General features: G+C 37.4%; 2 protein-coding genes across 2 annotated transcripts; both read left to right on the top strand.

The window, feature by feature from the left end:
- Positions 1-11,162: 11,162 nt before the first annotated feature.
- Positions 11,163-12,439, top strand: LOC113168624 (high affinity immunoglobulin gamma Fc receptor I-like; the record flags this gene model as incomplete). The annotated part of the gene is made up of 3 exons (XM_026369676.1): positions 11,163-11,409; positions 11,496-11,741; positions 12,076-12,439. Coding segments are annotated over 3 exons (636 nt in total), but the record flags the coding sequence as incomplete, so codon positions are not given.
- Positions 12,440-12,534: 95 nt separating this feature from the next.
- On the top strand, positions 12,535-19,357 carry LOC113168617 (low affinity immunoglobulin gamma Fc region receptor II-like). Its single transcript, XM_026369665.1, has 10 exons — positions 12,535-15,331; positions 15,451-15,492; positions 15,684-15,944; positions 16,031-16,282; positions 16,458-16,586; positions 16,977-17,033; positions 17,377-17,455; positions 18,225-18,290; positions 18,383-18,450; positions 19,166-19,357. The coding sequence occupies exons 1-8, from the start codon at positions 15,277-15,279 to the stop codon at positions 18,226-18,228; spliced, it is 879 nt and encodes a 292-aa protein (XP_026225450.1). The 5' UTR covers positions 12,535-15,276; the 3' UTR covers positions 18,229-18,290; positions 18,383-18,450; positions 19,166-19,357.
- Positions 19,358-19,645: the final 288 nt, after the last annotated feature.

Genomic DNA, 19,645 nt, shown 5'->3' with positions numbered 1-19,645 from the left:
ATTTGAGTAGCCGCTGGGCGGGTGCTGTGTGACGGTCAATGTTGTAGTTCCGCTGTTGAAATACTGTATTACTGAGTGAATGCCTGGTTAATGTTGTATGTATTAGCCAAGTTTCAACATGTACTATGCAGGAACATGGTGAGTTGCTGTATATTTTGTGTATTTCTGTTTCTTTCTTTCTTAGCATCACCTATATAGATGATGCTAAGTTGATGATTGACTCAATACATAAGCTGAAGAGATGCATTATTTTCACCAGTATGTCCCTTTTCAGGGTTTTTACAATAATTTCTTCACTTACAACACTTACAGCACAGAGGCTCCTCAGTGCAATCCCTCTAGTCTACAGGTCTTTAGAGGTCTAACCTGACATGAATAAATACATTTTCAAAAAAGGGAGACTTATCCCTATGAAGACCAGACCACAGCCAGACTTTATGTAAATAGACCCAAATGTCTCTAGGGGTGACCAGGAACTAGAATTCCCAATAAAGGTGGTTTGGCTCCTGGTTTCCCTAATTCCTAGCCAAATGATGAAGTGGACCTGGGTAAATCACTGAACCACTAAACCCTTGGTACTTTAAATGTTACTGTTTGTCCACAATAATATCTCCAGGGGGATTAATTATTTAAGTATAAATTATTAGTATTCAATTGAGACCTGATCTAAAATGTGGTCCACCTGAACAGAGTGAACACAAACACACTCTGTGTTGCCGGTTTTTATTTCTTTTTGTTTGTTTTTTGTTTTTTCTCTACAATGCACAAATGCCATGCACTTCTAACCTACAACAGACAGGTACTGGACATCGCTAACTTAAGTAACCATCTCAAATTTACTGATTTTATTCCTCCGGAATCTCCGTGAATTACCGCCACCACCCCCAGGAAGGCCCCGAAGCACTGGGCTTGAGTGAGATAGCTGACCCGAGTGAGGAGAGTGTTTTGAAGGAGTGTTGCTGGCCCACATCAAAAACAGTATGCCAGACACAATGTCCAAACTGTTGTTTTGGTTTTTGATATTATTTTTCTTTATTTTTATTTTGTGTAACAGATTCCTAATAGGAAATATTTTGAGATTTATATACAGTATGCACATTAGCAGACCAAACAAATAATGTCCATCTAGATTTCAAATACATAACAATCCATCAAATAATTAGTGCAATAATTAATAAGTTTCAGCTGGCACACTTGACTACATACAAATATTGAATGATTTGAATGACCAAGTTTTTCAATCAAAGGGTTTTTATTCTTCCCTGATGGATTCATCCGTCAGGTTCAGACTTTGATTCATCAGACTCAGACTATGAGTGGTTCAGAGAGCTTGAAACTTCATCTTAACATGTGGCTTGGCCACCACTAAGAATCGTTGATATGAGCTGGAGAGGGGTTTTGTCCTGCCATCATCTATACAAGAGCTTGGTGACAAATAATGCAGCTCTGGAGAGAAGAGAATGTGCCAGACATGAGCAAAATGGTGGACCAACAAAGGAGTACAGTTCTTCAGCTGAATATTTATCTGGTCTTTGAAATGATCAAGTAACTGTCAAAATGAAGAAGAATGTGGGGACATTACTTCTACAACTTCCGAGGAAATCAGCAACCACATATTTGATTATTTATTCAGAAACAATTCTTACATTTAATTCTAAACTCAGATGTAAACTGTTATAATAAAGATAATAATAAAAACAAAGTAGTCATGTTCTGCGGTAGTTCATATCTGTTCATGCTTTTTTTTTCATCCTGAACATCCTTCCATATATCCTCTTCCACTTATCTGGGCCAAGTCGCAGAGGCAGCAGTCTAACGAGGGATGCCCAGACTTCACTTTCACTAGACACCTCCTTCAGCTCTTCTGGGGAAACACAGAGGTATCCCCAGGTCAGCAGAGAAAGGTCTTAGGGTCTTCTCCAGGGCCTCCTCCCAGTAGGACATCTCCAGAACACCTCTTCTAGAAGGCGTCCCAGGTGTATCTGAAACATATGACCTAGCCACCTCAGCTTAAGATGTCACTAATAAATAGACCCTGCCTTCTGACTCAACTTCTTCTTCACCACGACAGACCTGTACACCGACAGCATCACTGCTGCAGATCTGTTTGTCAATCTTATACTTCCACACTACCTCACTTGTGAACAAGACCCCAAGATACTTGGGATCAACAGCTCCACTTGAGGCAGGATCTCTCCTCCAACTGGGAGTGGGCAAGCCACTTTTTTCCTGTTGAGAACCGTGCTCCATTGCACACTGAAGGTCTTGGTTTGATCAAGAAGAAGAAGAATGTAGAAGAATATCACATCTTTACAATCTGCATTTAACCCATCCACCTAGGGGGCAGTGGGCAGCCGTGTGCAATGCGGTATAGCTAGCATGGAGTGCCTTTGTCAAAGACACACCTTGTGATAGAGTCTGGGTTTAAACCAGGATCGTTCTACATTGTATGCTGATTCTCTACCCTTTGAGCCACCAGTCTGCCAACAATATGAAGTCAGCAGGACATGATCCAATTCAATTCAATTCAATTCAGTTTTATTTGTATAGCGCCAGTTTACAACAGAAGTTATCTCAAGGCACTTTACAGTGTTTAAGGTTTAAGACCTTACAGAAAATATTTATACAAAAAATTATAGAGAAAACCCAACAATCCCATTTGAGCAAGCTTTAGGCAACAGTGGAGAGGAAAAACTCCCTTTACAGGAAGAAACCTCCAGCAGAACCAGGCTCATAGTGGGCGGCCATCTGCCTCGACCTGTTGGGGTGAGTGGAAAGAGAAGAGAGAAAAGAACAGCAGGCAATAAAAACAACAACAAGGAGCAAGAACATTGGGCAGATGAACTGGATTCTGGAGATGTACAGCTCCAGGCCGAGGATACCTGCAGAAAAGTACAGAGAGAGGGAGACAGAGAGGAGGAAACACAACTACAGGAGAGAGAAGACACAAAGTTAATGACATGCAATGGTGGCATTTGAATTGATACAGGAGAAGGAGAGAGGAGAGGAGCTCAGTTTATCAGTAGAGGTCCCCCAGCAGACTAAGCTATATCAGCATAACTAAGAGATGGTTCAGAGTCACCTGATCCATCTCTAACTATAAGCTTTAAAAAAAAGGAAAGTTTTAAGTCTAGTCTTAAATGTAGAGAGGGTGTCTGCCTCCAGAACCTGAACTGGGAGCTGGTTCCACAGGAGAGGGGCTTGGTAGCTAAAGGCTCTGCCTCCCATTCTACATTTGGAAACTCTAGGAACCACAAGTAAACCTGCAGCCTGAGAACGGAGAGTTCTGCTTGGAAAATATGGAACTATGAGTTCTTTAAGATAAGATGGAGCCTGATTATTAAGGGATTTATAAGTGAGGAGAAGAATTTTAAATTAAATTCTGGACTTTAACAGGGAGTCAATGGAGAGAAGCTAACGTAGGAGAAATATGATCTCTCTTGCTAATTCCAGTCAGAACTCTGGCTGCAGCATTTTGGATTAACTGGAGGCTCTTTAATGAGTTATTGGGACAAACTATTAATAATGAATTACAATAGTCCAGTCTGGAAGTAACAAATGCATGAACTAGTTTTTCAGCATCACTTTGGGACAGGATGCTCCTAATTTTAGCAATGTTTCTCAGGTGAAAAAAGGCAGTTCTAGAGAAATTGGAGGACATCCATGTCTGTATATATTTTAAGCATTCTTGAAGTTTGACTAATTGATTAGTTTCTCCTGGTTTCATAGACAAATATAGCTGGGCATCATCTGCATAACAATGGAAATTTATAGAGTGTTTCCTAATAATATTGCTCGAAGGGGACATATATAAGGTGAAAAGACGTGTACAAACTGAAATCTATCTGATAGGTGCGATTTAAACCACTCTAGTGCTGTTCCTTTGATCCCAATGACATGTTCCAGTCTGTGTAATAAAATGTTGTGATCTATAGTGTCGAATGCAGCACTAAGATGCCAATAGAAGATCATTAGTGACCTTTACCAGTGCTGTTTCTGTACTATGATGTGCTCTAAATCCTGACTGGAAATCTTCATACACGTTATTGCTACGCAGGTGGTCGTACAATTGCTTAGAAACTATCTTTTCAAGGATTTTAGAGATAAAGGGCAGATTGGATATTGGTCTATAATTCGCTAAGACCCCTGAGTCCAGAGTAGGCTTTTTGAGCAGGGGCTTGACTACATCGACCTTTAAAGCCTGTGGTACGTAGCCTATTTGTAAAGATAGATTGATCTGATCTAGTATGGACGTGCTGATCAAAGGTAAAACATCCTTGCGGAGTCTAGTCGGGATGGGATCTAAGAGACATGTTGATGGTTTAGAGGAATTAATAACTGAAATTAATTCTGAATGATCTACAGGGAGGAAGCAGTCTAAGTACAAGCGTGGTCTTGCAGATGAATCTAGAGTTGTTGTACAATCCATGCTATATGCAGGGATGGTCTGATTAATTTTTTCTCTAATATTTATGATTTTATTTGTAAAGAAATTCATGAATCATAGCTCCTGAGAGTTGAGGGAATACTAGGCTCAACAGAGCTATGACTCTTTGTCAGCCTGGCTACAGTGCTGAAAAGAAATCTGGGGTTGTTCTTATTTGCCTCTATTAATGAAGAGTAATATGGAGTTCTAGCTTTACGCAGGGCTTTTTTATATATTATTAAACTATCTTTCCAGGCTAGGCAATATTCATCTAAATTAGTGGAACGCCACCTCCTTTCCAGCTTACGTGATTTCTGCTTTAAGCTACGGATTTGTGAATTGTACCATGGAACTAACTTCCTCTGACTCACTAGTTTCTTTTTCAGAGGAGCAACAGTATCAAGTATTGTTCCAAGTGAAGCACCAGTACTATTAACAAGATAGTCCAATTGTGCTGGAGTAACATTGAAATAACTGCCTTCCTCTGTGTTGGTACATGGCTCTGAAATAAAAGATGGAATCAGTTCCTTAAATTTGTCAACAGCATTTTCACATAAACATCTACTGTAGAGAATCTTATCTGTAGGTTTAGTAAAGTCTGGTACTGTAAATTCAAATGTTATTAAGAAATGGTCAGATAAAAGAGGGTTTTGGGGAAAAACTATTAACTGATCAACTTCCACACCGTATGTCAGAATAAGATCAAGGGTGTGATTAAAACCGTGAGTGGGTTTATTTACATTTTGGGTAAAACCAATGGAGTGTAATAGAGAATTAAATGCAGTGTTGAGGCAGTTATCATCAACATCTACATGGATATTAAAGTCACCCACTATAATGACTTTATCTGCACTAAGAACTAAATCAGATAGAAACTCTGAGAATTCAGTTAAAAACTCAGAGTAAGGGACAGGAGGACACAATAACAAACACTCTATTGGAAGGGATGATTGATTGTTATATGGAAAACTGGTGATCTGTGTACGTTTGTGGGTGTGAACTTTACTTTTCTTCCTTCTTCAGTCAACTGTCACTGCCAGTTGTAATGAGACTGTGTCTTTCAATGTTCATCTGTGCATCTATAAATGCATAATGTGAGTATTTCTATTTAGATACACCCGTACTTTAGTCTGTGAGAGCTCTCCACCCCTACATTACACTTCAGTCTGATGTTCAGTCAGCAGCAAGACAACATGGAGGTCACAGCTCTCTGCATCAAACTGCGTGAGTACTGAGTCTGTTTTCAGCAGAAGTATTGCTTCGTAGAGTCACTGATTCAGGTTTAGGAATCAATAAAACACATTGATCTTACAAATATTTCTTGATTGTTTTTCTTTTCTCTATTTAGTGGTGTTTGTGATGCTGCTGCTGTGTGAACATGATCTGAAAGTTGGTAAGTACCAGTTATTTACTAACTGAACACATCAAGCATTTTGAAGGATGTGTTTTTACGTGTTTTGGTGTTTTAAAATAAGAAGATATGAGATGTTGGGAAGTCAATCATTTTTGAAAAGTTGTTAGAAACATATACATGCTGAAATTTCTAATGTTTTATTTTTTCAACAGTTTTGTCTCTTTTTTTTTTCTTTGTTTCAGATGCAGCTTCTCTTCTTATTCATCCAAACAGAGCACAGTTCTTTGAATATGAGTCACTAACTTTTTATTGTGAGGGCGTCTCTTATTGTGAAGTTGTACATGAGTCCAAAGGGAAAATGTCATCATGTAATAAAACTAATAAGATAACGTCAACAGGGTCGTCCTGCACCCTTAGAAATGTTTATACGGATGACAGTGGAGAACTCTGGTTTGATGCTGGAGGGGGGAACAAAAGCAACAGTGTCAACATCTTTGTCACTGGTAAGTTTTTATCATGACAACAACATTTTGTCATAAATTCAACATGAGTGTATCATTAAATCATCTTTTACATCCTTGTTGTTCAGATGGTTCAGTGATTCTGGAAATTCCTGCTCTTCCTGTGATGGAGGGAGAAGCTGTAACTTTGACTTGTAGAAACAAGACGACTTCCTCACAGACCTCAGCTGATTTTTATAATTATGGAGTTTTCATCAATAGCAGCTCTACAGGAAACATGACCATCAACAGTGTTTCCAAGTCTGATGAAGGACTCTACAAGTGCAACATCTCTGGAGCTGGAGAATCAGCAGAGAGCAGGTTGAACGTTGGAGGTGAGAAAGGTGAGATATTCCCCCAGTCAAAAGCTCAACAGATTTACGTAAGTCTTATATAAATATAACCAATACATGAAGTCAGATAAAGTGATTCCATTGAATTGAAAAATAAAGTAAGACATTATTTATTCCCCAGGCTAAAATTTGGGTGAAATTTGGAATTAAATTACAGTAAATTTAAAAGGAAATATAACCGATAACAGGAACAGAAATACATTTACTGTAAGGTAGTTGTGAATTTAATTTTATTTGCTAAATTAGATGGATAGATTTAACAAATTTACGGACCACTGACAGTTGCACATGTTCCATCATCATTGCAGAACTTCGCACTGAGACTCATTCCCTCTCAGACCGCTGCTGTCATATCTACTTCGTCTTGAAGATCGTGATCTTCATTGTGATGGTGGCTCTGCTGCTGCTGGTGGAACTGCTTCACTGTGGGAAAATCAAAATAAATGTGTCCAAACAGACACAAATGTAATAGACAAAAAGAATATTTGGCTTCAGTGCACTTGTCTCCAAAGTGGTAACATCAAGTCTCATTTACTTATCATTTATTTGTCATGAACAAGAAGATTTTATTATTTTTGTGTAACACTGACATCTTTTAAGAGAGAGGGTCAGAGTGAACTGAATTGAAGGTGTGTGACTCCACAGCTAAATTCTCTATTGATTTCAACAAAATTGATCAGATTTAAGATATGAATAACAATGCTAAAACATCAGCCGTAAGAAAAATTGTCTGTCTACAGTATATGTATATATAAGTACATGATTTATATCATGTTTGTCAGCTGTATCTTTCTGAGACTAACCCGAATGAAGGAGTGTAGTCAGATGTGTAACAGCAAGATAAGACTTTAAAAATAATAAGACAGAATTGTCACTTAACAAGCTATTACAGCAACATGTCTGTGTATTAAAACCGTGGAACTTTTTTAAGCCTCTTGGCTAGCTGAACCATGTGTCTATTTTTTTTAGAGGTATCAGTTTCTACCAGGTGACCAACTTATTCTGACAGAGTTCACAGTGAACACTGTTCACAAGCAAAAGCTATTCTACTATAAATTACCCATTAGAAAAGTGTTTTGCCATTTCTAAGTTTTTGTTTCCTTTCGCAGAACAGTTGAAATTTATTTTTACTTTTTTTATAAAATATGTTTCTAGCTAAATGAATGTTATATGTTTAATGAATGTGTTCAACATAAATTAGTATGTTTATGTTTTATCACTTTTATAATATTGTGTTTTTTAATTATTATTTTTGTGATTTGGTGCTTCAGCTTTCAGTTTTCTGAAACCAAGACCAAATGAGGTTTTACTATATAAACCAGTACTTGATTAAAATGCTAATCTCTTCACAATATGAAGCTTTACATTGCTACGTTGATGTATGTTGATGCTATGTGCAAGAATATAATGTATATGACACCTTGTCTTGAACAAACACTGACAACATAACAATGGCTGTTGCAATTGACTGTTCACGGACACATCTTTTACAAAGAGAAAATACATATCTAAAAAAAAGTTAAATAAAATTAAATCAAAATATACAAGGTGAAATCAGTGTTTACATTACTATTCACACCCTTCATGTCAGTATTTAGTAGATGTACCATTGGCTGCAATCACAGCATAGAGTCTGTGAGGATATGTCTCAATTAGGCTTGCACATCTGGACACTGGATCTTTTTGCCATTTTTCTTTGCAAACCTCTGTCAGGTTGCGTGGGGATCGGGTGTGAACAGCGGTTTTCAAGTCCATCCATAAATTCTGTATTGGTTTGATGTCTGGGCTTTGACTGGACCACTCCAGAACATTCACCTTGTTGTCAATGAACAATTTCTTTGTACCTTTTGCTGTATGCTTCGGGTCATTGTCTTGCTGGAAAAGAGATTATCTCCCAAGCCATATTTGCCTTACTGAAAAAGATTGTCCTCCAAGATTGGCCAATTTTTAGGGGCATTCATCTTATCCCCCAGCTTAACAAGCCTTCCAGGGCTGGCTGCCGAGAAGCATCCCCACAGCATGACACTGCCACCACCATGTTTCATAGTGAGGAAGGTGTGTTTGTGGTGATGTTCAGTGTTTGATGTGCTTCCAACATAGCCTCTTGTCTGATGGACAAAAAGCCCCATTTTGATCTCATCAAACCAAAGAACCCTCTTCCACTGGACCATGAAGTCTTTCTCATGCCTATTGGTGAATTGAAGTCATGATTTAACATTAGTTTTCTTCTATAGTTGCTTTCTCCTTACCACTCTTCCATAAAGCTTTGACTGGTGAAGAACACTTGTTGTATATACATGTATTTGTGAGTAGTCATCGGTGTGTTAGTGGGCTCTCTCACTAGTCTGCTTCTTGAACGGTTACACTCACTTCATGTGGACGGCCTGTTCTAGGCAGATTTTATCATGTGCCATATCCCTCCATATCTTGATAAATGATGCCACTGTACTCTGGGGGATGTTCAGTACCTTGGAGATTTCTTTGAATCCATCCCCTCACTTATGCTTTTCAATTACCTTTTTTCTGAGTTCTTGGGAGTGTTATTTGGTCTCCATAGTGTAATGGTTGCCAGGAACACTAAACAACCAGCAACTGGACCTTCCAGACATAAGTTTCTTTATACTGCAATCACTTGAGACTCATTCACTCCACTCAGGTGATCCCCATTTCACCAACTGTGGGACTATTAGCACCAAATATCTGGACCTCTGTTGGATTAGGTCAGTCATTTCAAAGGGGGTAAATGTTAATTCAAACACTTATTTCACCAAACATATTTTTATTAAATTAACTTTACTTTGTATAAACCTGTTTTCACTTTGACATTAATGGGGCCTTTTCCTGAAATGTTTCTCTTAAAGTCCCCATTGACAATATGAATCAATCATGGTCAATAAACGTATGAAACATCCAGGCACTGTATGTGTGGATTTTAACTACTTTGAATTGCCATGGATCAGAGGGGTTCAATCCTGCCCTTCAAAGGCCATTCTTCTGCTTTTTTTCCAACCATTCCTGCACTTCCAGCTTCTGGTTGGTTGAACAGACCTGATCCAGGTGATCAGGGAGCAAGGATGATTTGTGAACCTTCATTAATCCATTTTGTTCTTTTTCTTAAATATGTGTTTTTTTTTATATTTCTTTTCTGCGTGTACAGGCTGATTTGTATTTCACATTTTGTTGTATTGGGTAATCATTCAAATTTCATTTTTGTGGTCGGGCATTTATGTCTATACTGAGTATTTTTTATCAGAAATAATTTTATGTCTTGAAAAAGTATCTTATAATATGTTTAATTATAGTGATCCACTAAAAGACTCTGTACTTCTATCCACCCTCTGACTTCTTGTTGAGTTTTTTTCTGTCACCCATTAATGATACTATATTTTACTGCAGGACGCAGAGCAGGAATTGTGAATTGATTGTGTGTTTGCAAATGTGTTTCTGAGTGAATAACAGATACAAGAAGAAAGTAAAGACAGTACATAGAGGAAAATCATGATATGAATACTATGTGTACTCACGGACACTTACTTAGGGTTAAATGTGTCATATCCAGTTGGATAACTGATAATTACATAGGAATAGATAAGATGTGTACTTCCCCAGACAAACATTTTGATCCCCTGACATTTCATTAGCATCATCATCTTTAAGCAAGACCTCCTTACACTTACCCTGTCTTTGCCTTGTAAGTTGCTTTGGATAAAAGTGTCTGCTGAATGACAAACTGTAAATGAAATACTTTTGTTTAACAAATATTTTTAATTTGATGTTAGTTAAACTTCCATCAGAATTGTTTATACTTTGTATTTAGTGTTCATTAGCTAATGCTAACATGTTAGCACACTCATTTCAGTTGTCATACAGTATAAATCTCACAAATATCAGTGTGGTAGCAGTGTCATTTTGAGATACAGACAACATTCTCTCAGCTTACTTCTGTGGTTTAAACTAGAATGCAGCACAATTTCTGTAGACGTAGTTTAGTTTTACCTCTGATACCTTGAAAACATTTTGGCCTACTGGTCATTTTAACTTATATTTCTAAGTTATGCTTTGTTCAACCCACTGACGTTTAACAACCAGCTTATTTCTGCTACAACAGTTGAGAAAGCTTGTGATCTAAATAAATCATCACATTAACAGCAGAAGTAAGAAAACAGGAAGAGACCTCTCTGAGAACCTACATTACACTTCAGTCTGATGTTCAGTCAGCAGCAAGACAACATGGAGGTCACAGCACTCTGCATCAAACTGCGTGAGTACTGAGTCTGTCTCTGTACTTTATAGTGTATAACTTTGTAATCATCTGTTGCTTTTTTCTTTTGTCTCTTTAGTGATGATTGTGATGGTGCTCATGTGTGAACATGTTCACAAAGTTTGTAAGTACCACCTACCCACTTACTGATTTTGAAGGATATTTGTTGTTTTATGGTATAACATAGAAATCATGCTGCCAAAAAATTCAATATTCCAGCTGTTTTATGAATGTCTTTTTTTTCTTTGTTCCAGATGCAGCTTCTCTTCATATTGATCCAAACAGAGCACAGTTCTTTGAATATGAGTCACTAACTTTTTATTGTGAGGGCGTCTCTTATTGTGAAGTTGTACATGAGTCCAAATGGAAAATACCCTCATGTAATAACACTTACAAGAGAACATCAACAGGGTCGTCCTGCACCGTTACAAATGTTTATATGGATGATAGTGGAAAACACTGGTTTGATACTGGAGGGGGGAACAAAAGCAACAGTGTCAACATCTTTGTCACTGGTAAGTTTTTATCATGACAACAACATTTTGTCATAAACTCAACATGAGTGTATCAATAAATGAGCTTTTGCATCCTTGTTGTTCAGCTGGTTCAGTGATCCTGGAAATTCCTGCTCTTCCTGTGATGGAGGGAGAAACTGTAACTCTGACTTGTAGAAGCAAGACAACTTCTTCACAGACCTCAGCTGATTTCTATAAAGATGGAGCCTTGATCAAAAGCAGCTCAACAGGAAACATGATCATCAACAGTGTTTCCAAGTCTGATGAAGGACTCTACAAGTGCAGCATCTCTGGAGGTGAAGAATCAACAGAGAGCAGGTTGACTGTCAGAGGTAAGGTATTCCTCCACTCTAAAGCTCAACAGATTCACATAATTCTTCAAAAATAGTGCATAAAATAAAAAGAAGAAATACATCAAATTACTTAAATATTGAGAATGAAAATTTACCAAAGTGAATCTATTGAACTTGAAAGATAAGATACCACTTGAAATTACAGTAAACTACAGTATATTTTAAACAAAATATAATCGATAATATAATAATAATAAATATTCAAAATGAATGTAATGTAGTTGTGAATTTAATTTTAATTGCTAAATTAGATGCATATGTTTAACTAATTTACGGACCACTGACAGTTGCACATATTTCATCATCATCTCAGAACTTCACACTGAGACTCATGTCCCCTCAGACCACTGCTGTCATCTCTACTTGATATTGAAGATCGTGTTCTTCATAGTGATGGTTGCTCTGCTGCTGCTGGTGGAACTGCTTCACTGTAGGAAACTCACATGTGTGTATTAAAACCATTGAACTTTTTTTAAGCTTTTTAGCTAGCTGAACCATGTGTCTATTTTTTAAGAGCTATCAGTTTCTACCAGGTGACCAACGTATTCTGACAGAGTTGTCTCTTTACTCATGTGAGAAAACAGCTCACAAGCAAAAGCTAATCCATTTTTTTTCTATCTACTATAAATAAGAAAACCCATTAGAAAAGTGTTTTGCCATTTTCCTGTGTTTTTGTTTCCTTTCACGGAACAGTTGAAAATTATTTTTATTATTTTTTTTTTTATACAATATTTTTCTACACAAATGAATGTTATATGTTACATGTTTTATGGGTGTGTTCAACAAAGCCCAAAGATATAATGGTGGTTTATGTTTTATCACCTTCAAAATATTGCGGTTGTTAATCATAACATTTGTGATTTGGTGCTTCAGTTTAACGGTATAAAGTTTCTGAAACCAAGCCCAAAAAACACTGACAAACATTACATTTCATTATATTTGGCAGACACTTGTATCCAAAGCAACTTGCAAGTTGGTGAAATCTGAGGATATTATTAGATATTTTAGCAAAATATCTAAGCAAAGAGAAAGCCCTTTAAAATGAAGTGCTCTAGGAGGAACTATTTCTGTTTAATGACTGGGAAGTTCAATAATTTATTAATAATTTGATTAACATTTAAGTGGTATTAACATTTAAGGGGTTCAATCCTGGTTGTGGTTTACCTCCAGTAAGGGTCCTTAGGCAAGAACTCCTTACACTTTTGCTGCTTTTGCCTTGTACGTTGCTCTGTACCTTGTAGGTCGCTTTTGATTAAAGTGTCTACCAAATGAATCAATGTAAAATGTAAATGTAGAGAAAGTTGGGTAAGAGTCCCGTTTTGAGTAAATATTTGAAAGTTGAGCGTGAGACAGTGGAGGATGCAGAGGTGGGTAGGTTGTTCCAACATTGTGAAAAAACTGTTAACTTTTGCCTGGGATCTTTTGAGATGAGGGGACCACAATACGTTGTACGCTTGCAGAGTACACTGGGCAGGAGGAATTGTAAAGTGGCATAAGGGAGTTCAGGTAAGCTGGTGCTGTTGAGTTGACTATTGTAGGCAAGGGTGAGGGCTTGTAACCAGATGTGAGCAGCTACAGGAAGCCAGCTTATAAATCTGAAGAGTTGTGTAACATATCCTTTTTGGCTGATCAGAAAAAAGATGATCAGAAATAAGATTCAAGATTTTGAATCTTAAATCTTGAATCTTGAACATGCAGAGATGTGTAATGAGACACTTTAGTCATCCGGGGAAAATGACAGAAAGAGTTGTGTGTCATTAGCATAGCGATGATAAGAAAAGCCATGTGACTAGATAATAAATGTAAGGATGTAGTATAGATTGAAAAAAGCAAGAGGACCAAGAACTGAGCCCAGCAGCACACCAGTGGAGAGACAGTAAGAGTTAGACACTTGTGCCTGCCAAGATACCTTGAGGGTTCATCTAGACAAGTAAGATTTAAGCAAGGCCAAAGTTGTATCACAAATCTGAGAGTGCAGACAAGAGGATCTGGTGGTTAACCATGTCAAAGACTGCAGAAATCCTGCAGCCTTTCTGCTAACAAATTCCCACCTATCATTTCTGTAACATAAGCTGTATTGAATGTTATTTCAAGTAGCACTTCTTAAAAATGGCAGGTATGTTGTCACCCAATCACCAGGGGAAAGGAAAACTGGTTTCAGGCTGACACAAGCTCTTTGCTGGTATATATCAAAATAGATAAACATAATGAAGTCACGTATACCCATGGAAAGTTGAACATACTTCACAGTTTTAGCAGTACCTTTACTTCTCTTTATGTCTCTAGTTGGGGAGACGTTTATAAAGTCTGCTGAGGCACAGTTGAACAGCATCGTTTTTTAGATGTTATTTTTGGTTGATGATGTTAGTCAGCTTGCTTGTATATGGGTTTCAACCACTTTGAATTGCCACAGATCAGGGGTGTCCAATTCTGCTCCTCAAAGGCCACTTGCTTGTTTTCCAACCATCCCTGCACTTCCAGCTACTGGTTGGTAGACAGGACGTGATCCAGGTGATTGATGAGCAAAGATAGTACAAGGAAAACTAGCAGGACATTTGAACTCAAAGAGCAGGAATGGACACCGCTACCATAGATGGTTTCCTAGATTTTGTAAATTAAACTGATCCAGGAATTACACCACAGGTTTCAATTGATGTAATATTTGTAAACTTTCATCCATCTATTTTTTCCTTTTTTTTTTTTCTTTTCTACATCAGTGTGTACATGCTGGTCTAAATTTCACATTGTATTGTATTTGGTCATTATTTGGGTTTCATTTTTGTGGTGGGGCATTTATGTCCATACTGAATATTATAGTCTTGAAAAAGTATCTTAAATAATGGTTAATTATAGTGATCGACTGTAAATGACTTCTGTGTACCCTCTGCCTGCTCTAACATTTGTTTATCACCTTCCATCTCTCTTCAATTGATAATTTTGTTCTGTCACTCATTCGTTTTCATACTGTTAGTGTTGTACTGCAGGGGGCAGAGTAGGATTTGTGAATAGAATGTACTGTACTTTTGCAAATGTGTTGTTTTCTGAGTGAAACAAGGACACAAAAACAAAGTAAGGACATTAAATAGAGAAAAATCACGCATTTGACACTGCAATACTGTGTCTTCACAGACACTTACTTAATAATGAATACTTTATTGCTATACTAATACTAAATCCCCATACCTGCCAATATCAGTGTGGTAGCAGTGTAATTTTGATCAGATATAAACCATTCTCTCACCTTGCTGCTGTGGTTTGAGATAAAATGCAGCATAATGTCTGTAGACATATCATTTTAACTCTGAGAGATGTAAAACATTTTGGCCTGCTGGTCAGTTAGTATATATTTATAAGTCCACAGTTATGCTTTGCTCCACCCACTGATGTTTAACCACCAAATTATTTCTGCCACAACAGTAGACAAAGTTTGTGATCTAAATAAATCCTCACATTAACAACAGAAGTAAGAAACAGGAAGAGGCCTCTCTGAGAACCTACATTACACTTCAGTCTGATGTTCAGTCCACAGCAAGACAACATGGAGGTCACAGCTCTCTGCATCAAACTGCGTGAGTACTGAGTCTGTTTCTGTTACTTTATAGTACAAACATTCAGCTGCAGTTTGTGTTTTTCTGTATGAGCATATTGATCTTACAAATATTTCTTGATTGTTCATTAGTCTCTTTAGTGATGATTGTGATGCTGCTGTGTGAAAATGATCAGAAAGTTGGTAAGTACCAGTTATTTACTCACTGAGCACATTCAGCATTTTTAAGGATACATTTTGTAGGAGTAATTAAAAAAAAATTATTTGAAAACGAGTTTTACTGTGCACTGGTTTCAGTGTTGATTTGACTCTTTCTTTTGGTTATTTTGAAAATATCTTCCAGCAGTTTTATGAGTCTCTTTTTCTCGTTGCAGATGCAGCTTCTCTTCATATTGATCCAAACAGAGAACAGTTGATTGAATATGAGTCACTAACTTTTTATTGTGAGGGCGTCTCTTATTGTGAAGTTGTACATGAGCTCAAAGGAAAAATATCCTCATGTAATAAAACTAATAGGAGAACATCATCAGGGTCGTCCTGCACCGTTACAAATATTTATACAGATGACAGTGGTGAATACTGGTTTCAGACTGAAGGGGGAGAAAAAAGCTACAGTGTCAACATCACTGTCACAAGCAAGTTTTTATCATGACAACAACATTTTGTCATAAACTCAACATGAGTGTATCATTAAATCAGCTTTTACATCCTTGTTGTTCAGGTGGTTCAGTGATCCTGGAAATTCCTGCTCTTCCTGTGATGGAGGGAGAAGCTGTAACTCTGACTTGTAGAAACAAGACGACTTCCTCACAGACCTCAGCTGATTTCTATAAAGATGGAGTCTTCATCAGTAACAGCTCTACAGGAAACATGATCATCCACAATGTTTCTACGTCTGATGAAGGACTCTACAAGTGCAGCATCTCTGGAGCTGGAGAATCAGCAGAGAGCAGGTTGACAGTCAGAAGTAGAGGTGAGACTCAGCAAACATTTTAAAATAGGGTTTATATGAAGACGTGATATAAATGAGATAAGGACTTTAAGAAAAACATTATAGCTTTTAATTGTCACACTTTGGACACAATTTAGAAAATATTGTGAATGTTCTGGCACATTATGGGACACAATACTTTCTATAATCATTCCAGAAAGTCACGACCAAAGGTTACCAGATATTACCTCCCCTTCTACTCCATGGATCATTGCCACAGTTTTACTGGTGATTCTCCTGCTGGTGTTGGGATTGTATCGCTTTGTTAAAGATGACTGGAACAAAGGTTAGAAAAATTAAATAAAATAATGGTTACATTTTACTCAAATCATTGCTGCTTCACTTTTAAGAGATAATGGAAACTGTTTCACCAAATCCGTTTCTAGACAGACATTACAATATGCTGTATTTCACTTACCTGCATCTTCCTGGTAATTTGATCATCAACATCAACATTTAGTCATTTGGCAGATGCTTCTGTTCAAAGTGACAGGTACAAGGCAAAGGCAGGATAAGTGTAAGGAGGTCTTGCCTAAGGACCTATACTGGGCGTGATTTCTTTAATACGACAGTACTACCACCACAAAAGCATTTGTAGAACCACATACGTTATGTTAATTTCTAATGTAGAAATTAACAGGTTATTTTAACAGATTTTTCTTTTCTTGCATTTCAGTAGTGTTTTACCTGTCCGCATTAAGACCTGGATCAGGTTCAACTGGGAATCAAACAGGTGAGAAATCAAACCATGTATCATGGAAATACTCTACATGACTTCTTCATGTAGAAGGTTTACAAAGTCACAAATTTAAATTTTGTGTAAAACTGTAAAACTCATTTCAAAAGTCTGAATCCAAATACTTCAGTCTTGCTTAATATATACATTTGCATTTGTTCAATTATATTTCATATGAAACATGAAGACAATTATCTATTGTCTAATTAAACAAGTACAGAGTAGATCCTCTACTTGTTGAAAAATTAGCCAGATCACAAGGATTTGCAATAATAACTGTATGCAACATCTTACTTGTCTTGTCAATTGTCTGTTTACACTGAACTGACCTGTTTTTCAGTCTCTGAAAGTGTCGATTCAGCTGCTACAAGCACTCCAGCAACATATGCAGTCGTAATAAAAAAAAAGAAGAGGGCAAGGTACAGTACTTCATGTGTTTTAATTTTATTTAAAAGCTGTACAATGTGTCACAACAAGCACATAACTCAAAAACATTAGTAGTAATATATACATTAACTATGGTAAAATGGTTTAAGTGATTTAAATATAGTATTTGCATTAGAAATGTACGACCATATACGTTTTTGTTAACAAAAGCAGAGTAAAAATATGACAATGATGTTACAAGCATAAGCAGGTTACTACACTGTATACATGACACTTGTTTGCCATCCTTTCAGTATTAACCTGAGTTTCTTACACTAAAACTACAGAGAAAGAGGCTGAAGCACTTGCAGAGTACAGAGTGTATGTAGAGCACAATGTCACCTAAAATCTATATCTATTCCTGGGGACATACTTTTTTTTATGTCATTAAAAATGGATCTATAACTTACTGTAAGTTAACTTACAGCTGATGTAGACACAGTAGATGAGAAGGCTCGCTGCTGCATCACTTGTGTCGTTTCTCCATATGTAGCCAGAGCCAAAAGGTGATTTGCTTAGCACCCAGCTGCAGTAAACTGATGTTTCAGCAAACAGCTGTGGTTTTAAGGGGCAGACAACTATGTCAACTGTGTACCACTGGATTGTCTCTTTCCTGCAGGAAATGTTGTTCTAATTCTATAAATCTTGTGTTAGATAAGTCAATAGTCACATTTCCCAAAATGTCAAACTCACATAAGATAAGAGCATCAGTGTTGCTGTTGACGTGCCACCCAACGTCTCTACCCTTTCTGTTTTCATCAGATGAGGATGAATCGTCATGTAGACCTCTTTACCACATGTTGGACCTGGATGCCACTCAACAGCTTGGTGAGACTCACTGATCACTAAAGAGACAGTTTGATCAAAAGTGATTGAAATGTGTTATAGTTATTTTGGCAACTTGCTTTTTGTTTATTTAGAACCAGTCATACCAGCTACTACCAACTCACCTTTAACAGCAGATGCATACTATTCTACAATCCAGTAGGTAAGAACAAGGGCAACACATATTCATGTTCATTTCTCTAGCCTTCTTTAAACATCAACATCATCTTATTGGTGAGAGGTTGTCCCCCGTCTCGGAGGCTTTTTTGTCAATTTACACTGGGTTTTTACACTCCGCAATGAAGATGCATCTGTGTGCTTTTAAGTAACCAGGACCCTGGCATCAGTTATGTGACATTTATTATGAAATATTACTCACAAGTCAGATATAAGTCGTCTTCCAAACGTTACAGATGAATGAACCCATCAGGTGCTTCAGTTGTTTTTTTAATTTTCTATGAACAATTTAGTCTCAAAACATGATGATACTGTGCATCAAGTACATGATCGTAAACTATTCTGGTCACAGGTTCAGTTTCCTGCAGCAACGTGTGGGTGATGAGAAGCTGGGGGAGAGACGCCACTCAGACTGATGTCACAGTTACTATATAACAGTAATCATTGAATAGAATGTATGAGAGCTCTGCTTGAGTTCAAATCATGCTATAAAAACTGTTTCTACTTCAGTAAAACAACCACAGCGTCTGCTCACAATCAAACGGCAGCAACATTTCACACCTCTTCTCCTCTAACCCCTGACGCTGCCTCTGCCCTTTCACATAGCCGGTGGGCTGAACTCGCCTCTAACCCTACCCTTCGAGGCCCATCTTTATGAGTTTTAGGAACACTGTTTTATAAAAAGATTTTTTGTCTTACAGGTTTCGGAGAGAGAGCTGACAGACGGAGGCGCTTCAGAAGACAGTTACCCTCCAAGTTCTAAATTAATAACCATGATATGACTGAAAATAACAATAAGTAATAAGTAAGACATCACTATGTTTAGTGCATCACTTAACGAGTTGATCCAAACCCATATGTGTTTAATACAAAATAAAAACTATGCTTTTACATATCTTTGTCTGATTTCAGAGTGAATGAAGTAGGTTACAAATTATGTTGAAACCAAGTTAAGCTTTTGTTTTTCGAAGCTCTAACTAAAGCACACATCTGTTTTAAGAGGTGTCAGTTTCAGTTAAACCACCTTTTTCCACCGACAGTGTGTCTGTTCACATGTGTAAAAACACAGCAAGCAAAGAGCTACTGTGGCTTTTAAACCGACTCACTGTGGTCAGCTTTTACAGCATCAGTGCTACTTACCTTAATCTGAAACTGTTACTGGGGGCTTCTTTGTGGTTCAC

The sequence above is a fragment of the Anabas testudineus genome, chromosome 18, assembly GCF_900324465.2.
Source record: "Anabas testudineus chromosome 18, fAnaTes1.2, whole genome shotgun sequence".
In the NCBI taxonomy this organism is placed as follows: Eukaryota; Metazoa; Chordata; class Actinopteri; order Anabantiformes; family Anabantidae; genus Anabas; species Anabas testudineus.
This window is presented reverse-complemented; position numbering and strand designations above follow the sequence as displayed.

Bases quoted from the DNA above. Each gene is read 5' to 3' on its own strand.
- LOC113168617 (XM_026369665.1), top strand. From the start codon at position 15,277: ATGTTCAGTCCACAGCAAGACAACATGGAGGTCACAGCTCTCTGCATC. The intron at 15,332-15,450 runs GTGAGTACTGAG...TAGTCTCTTTAG, and splicing joins AGCTCTCTGCATCAAACTGC to TGATGATTGTGATGCTGCTG. The intron at 16,283-16,457 runs GTGAGACTCAGC...TAATCATTCCAG, and splicing joins GTTGACAGTCAGAAGTAGAG to AAAGTCACGACCAAAGGTTA.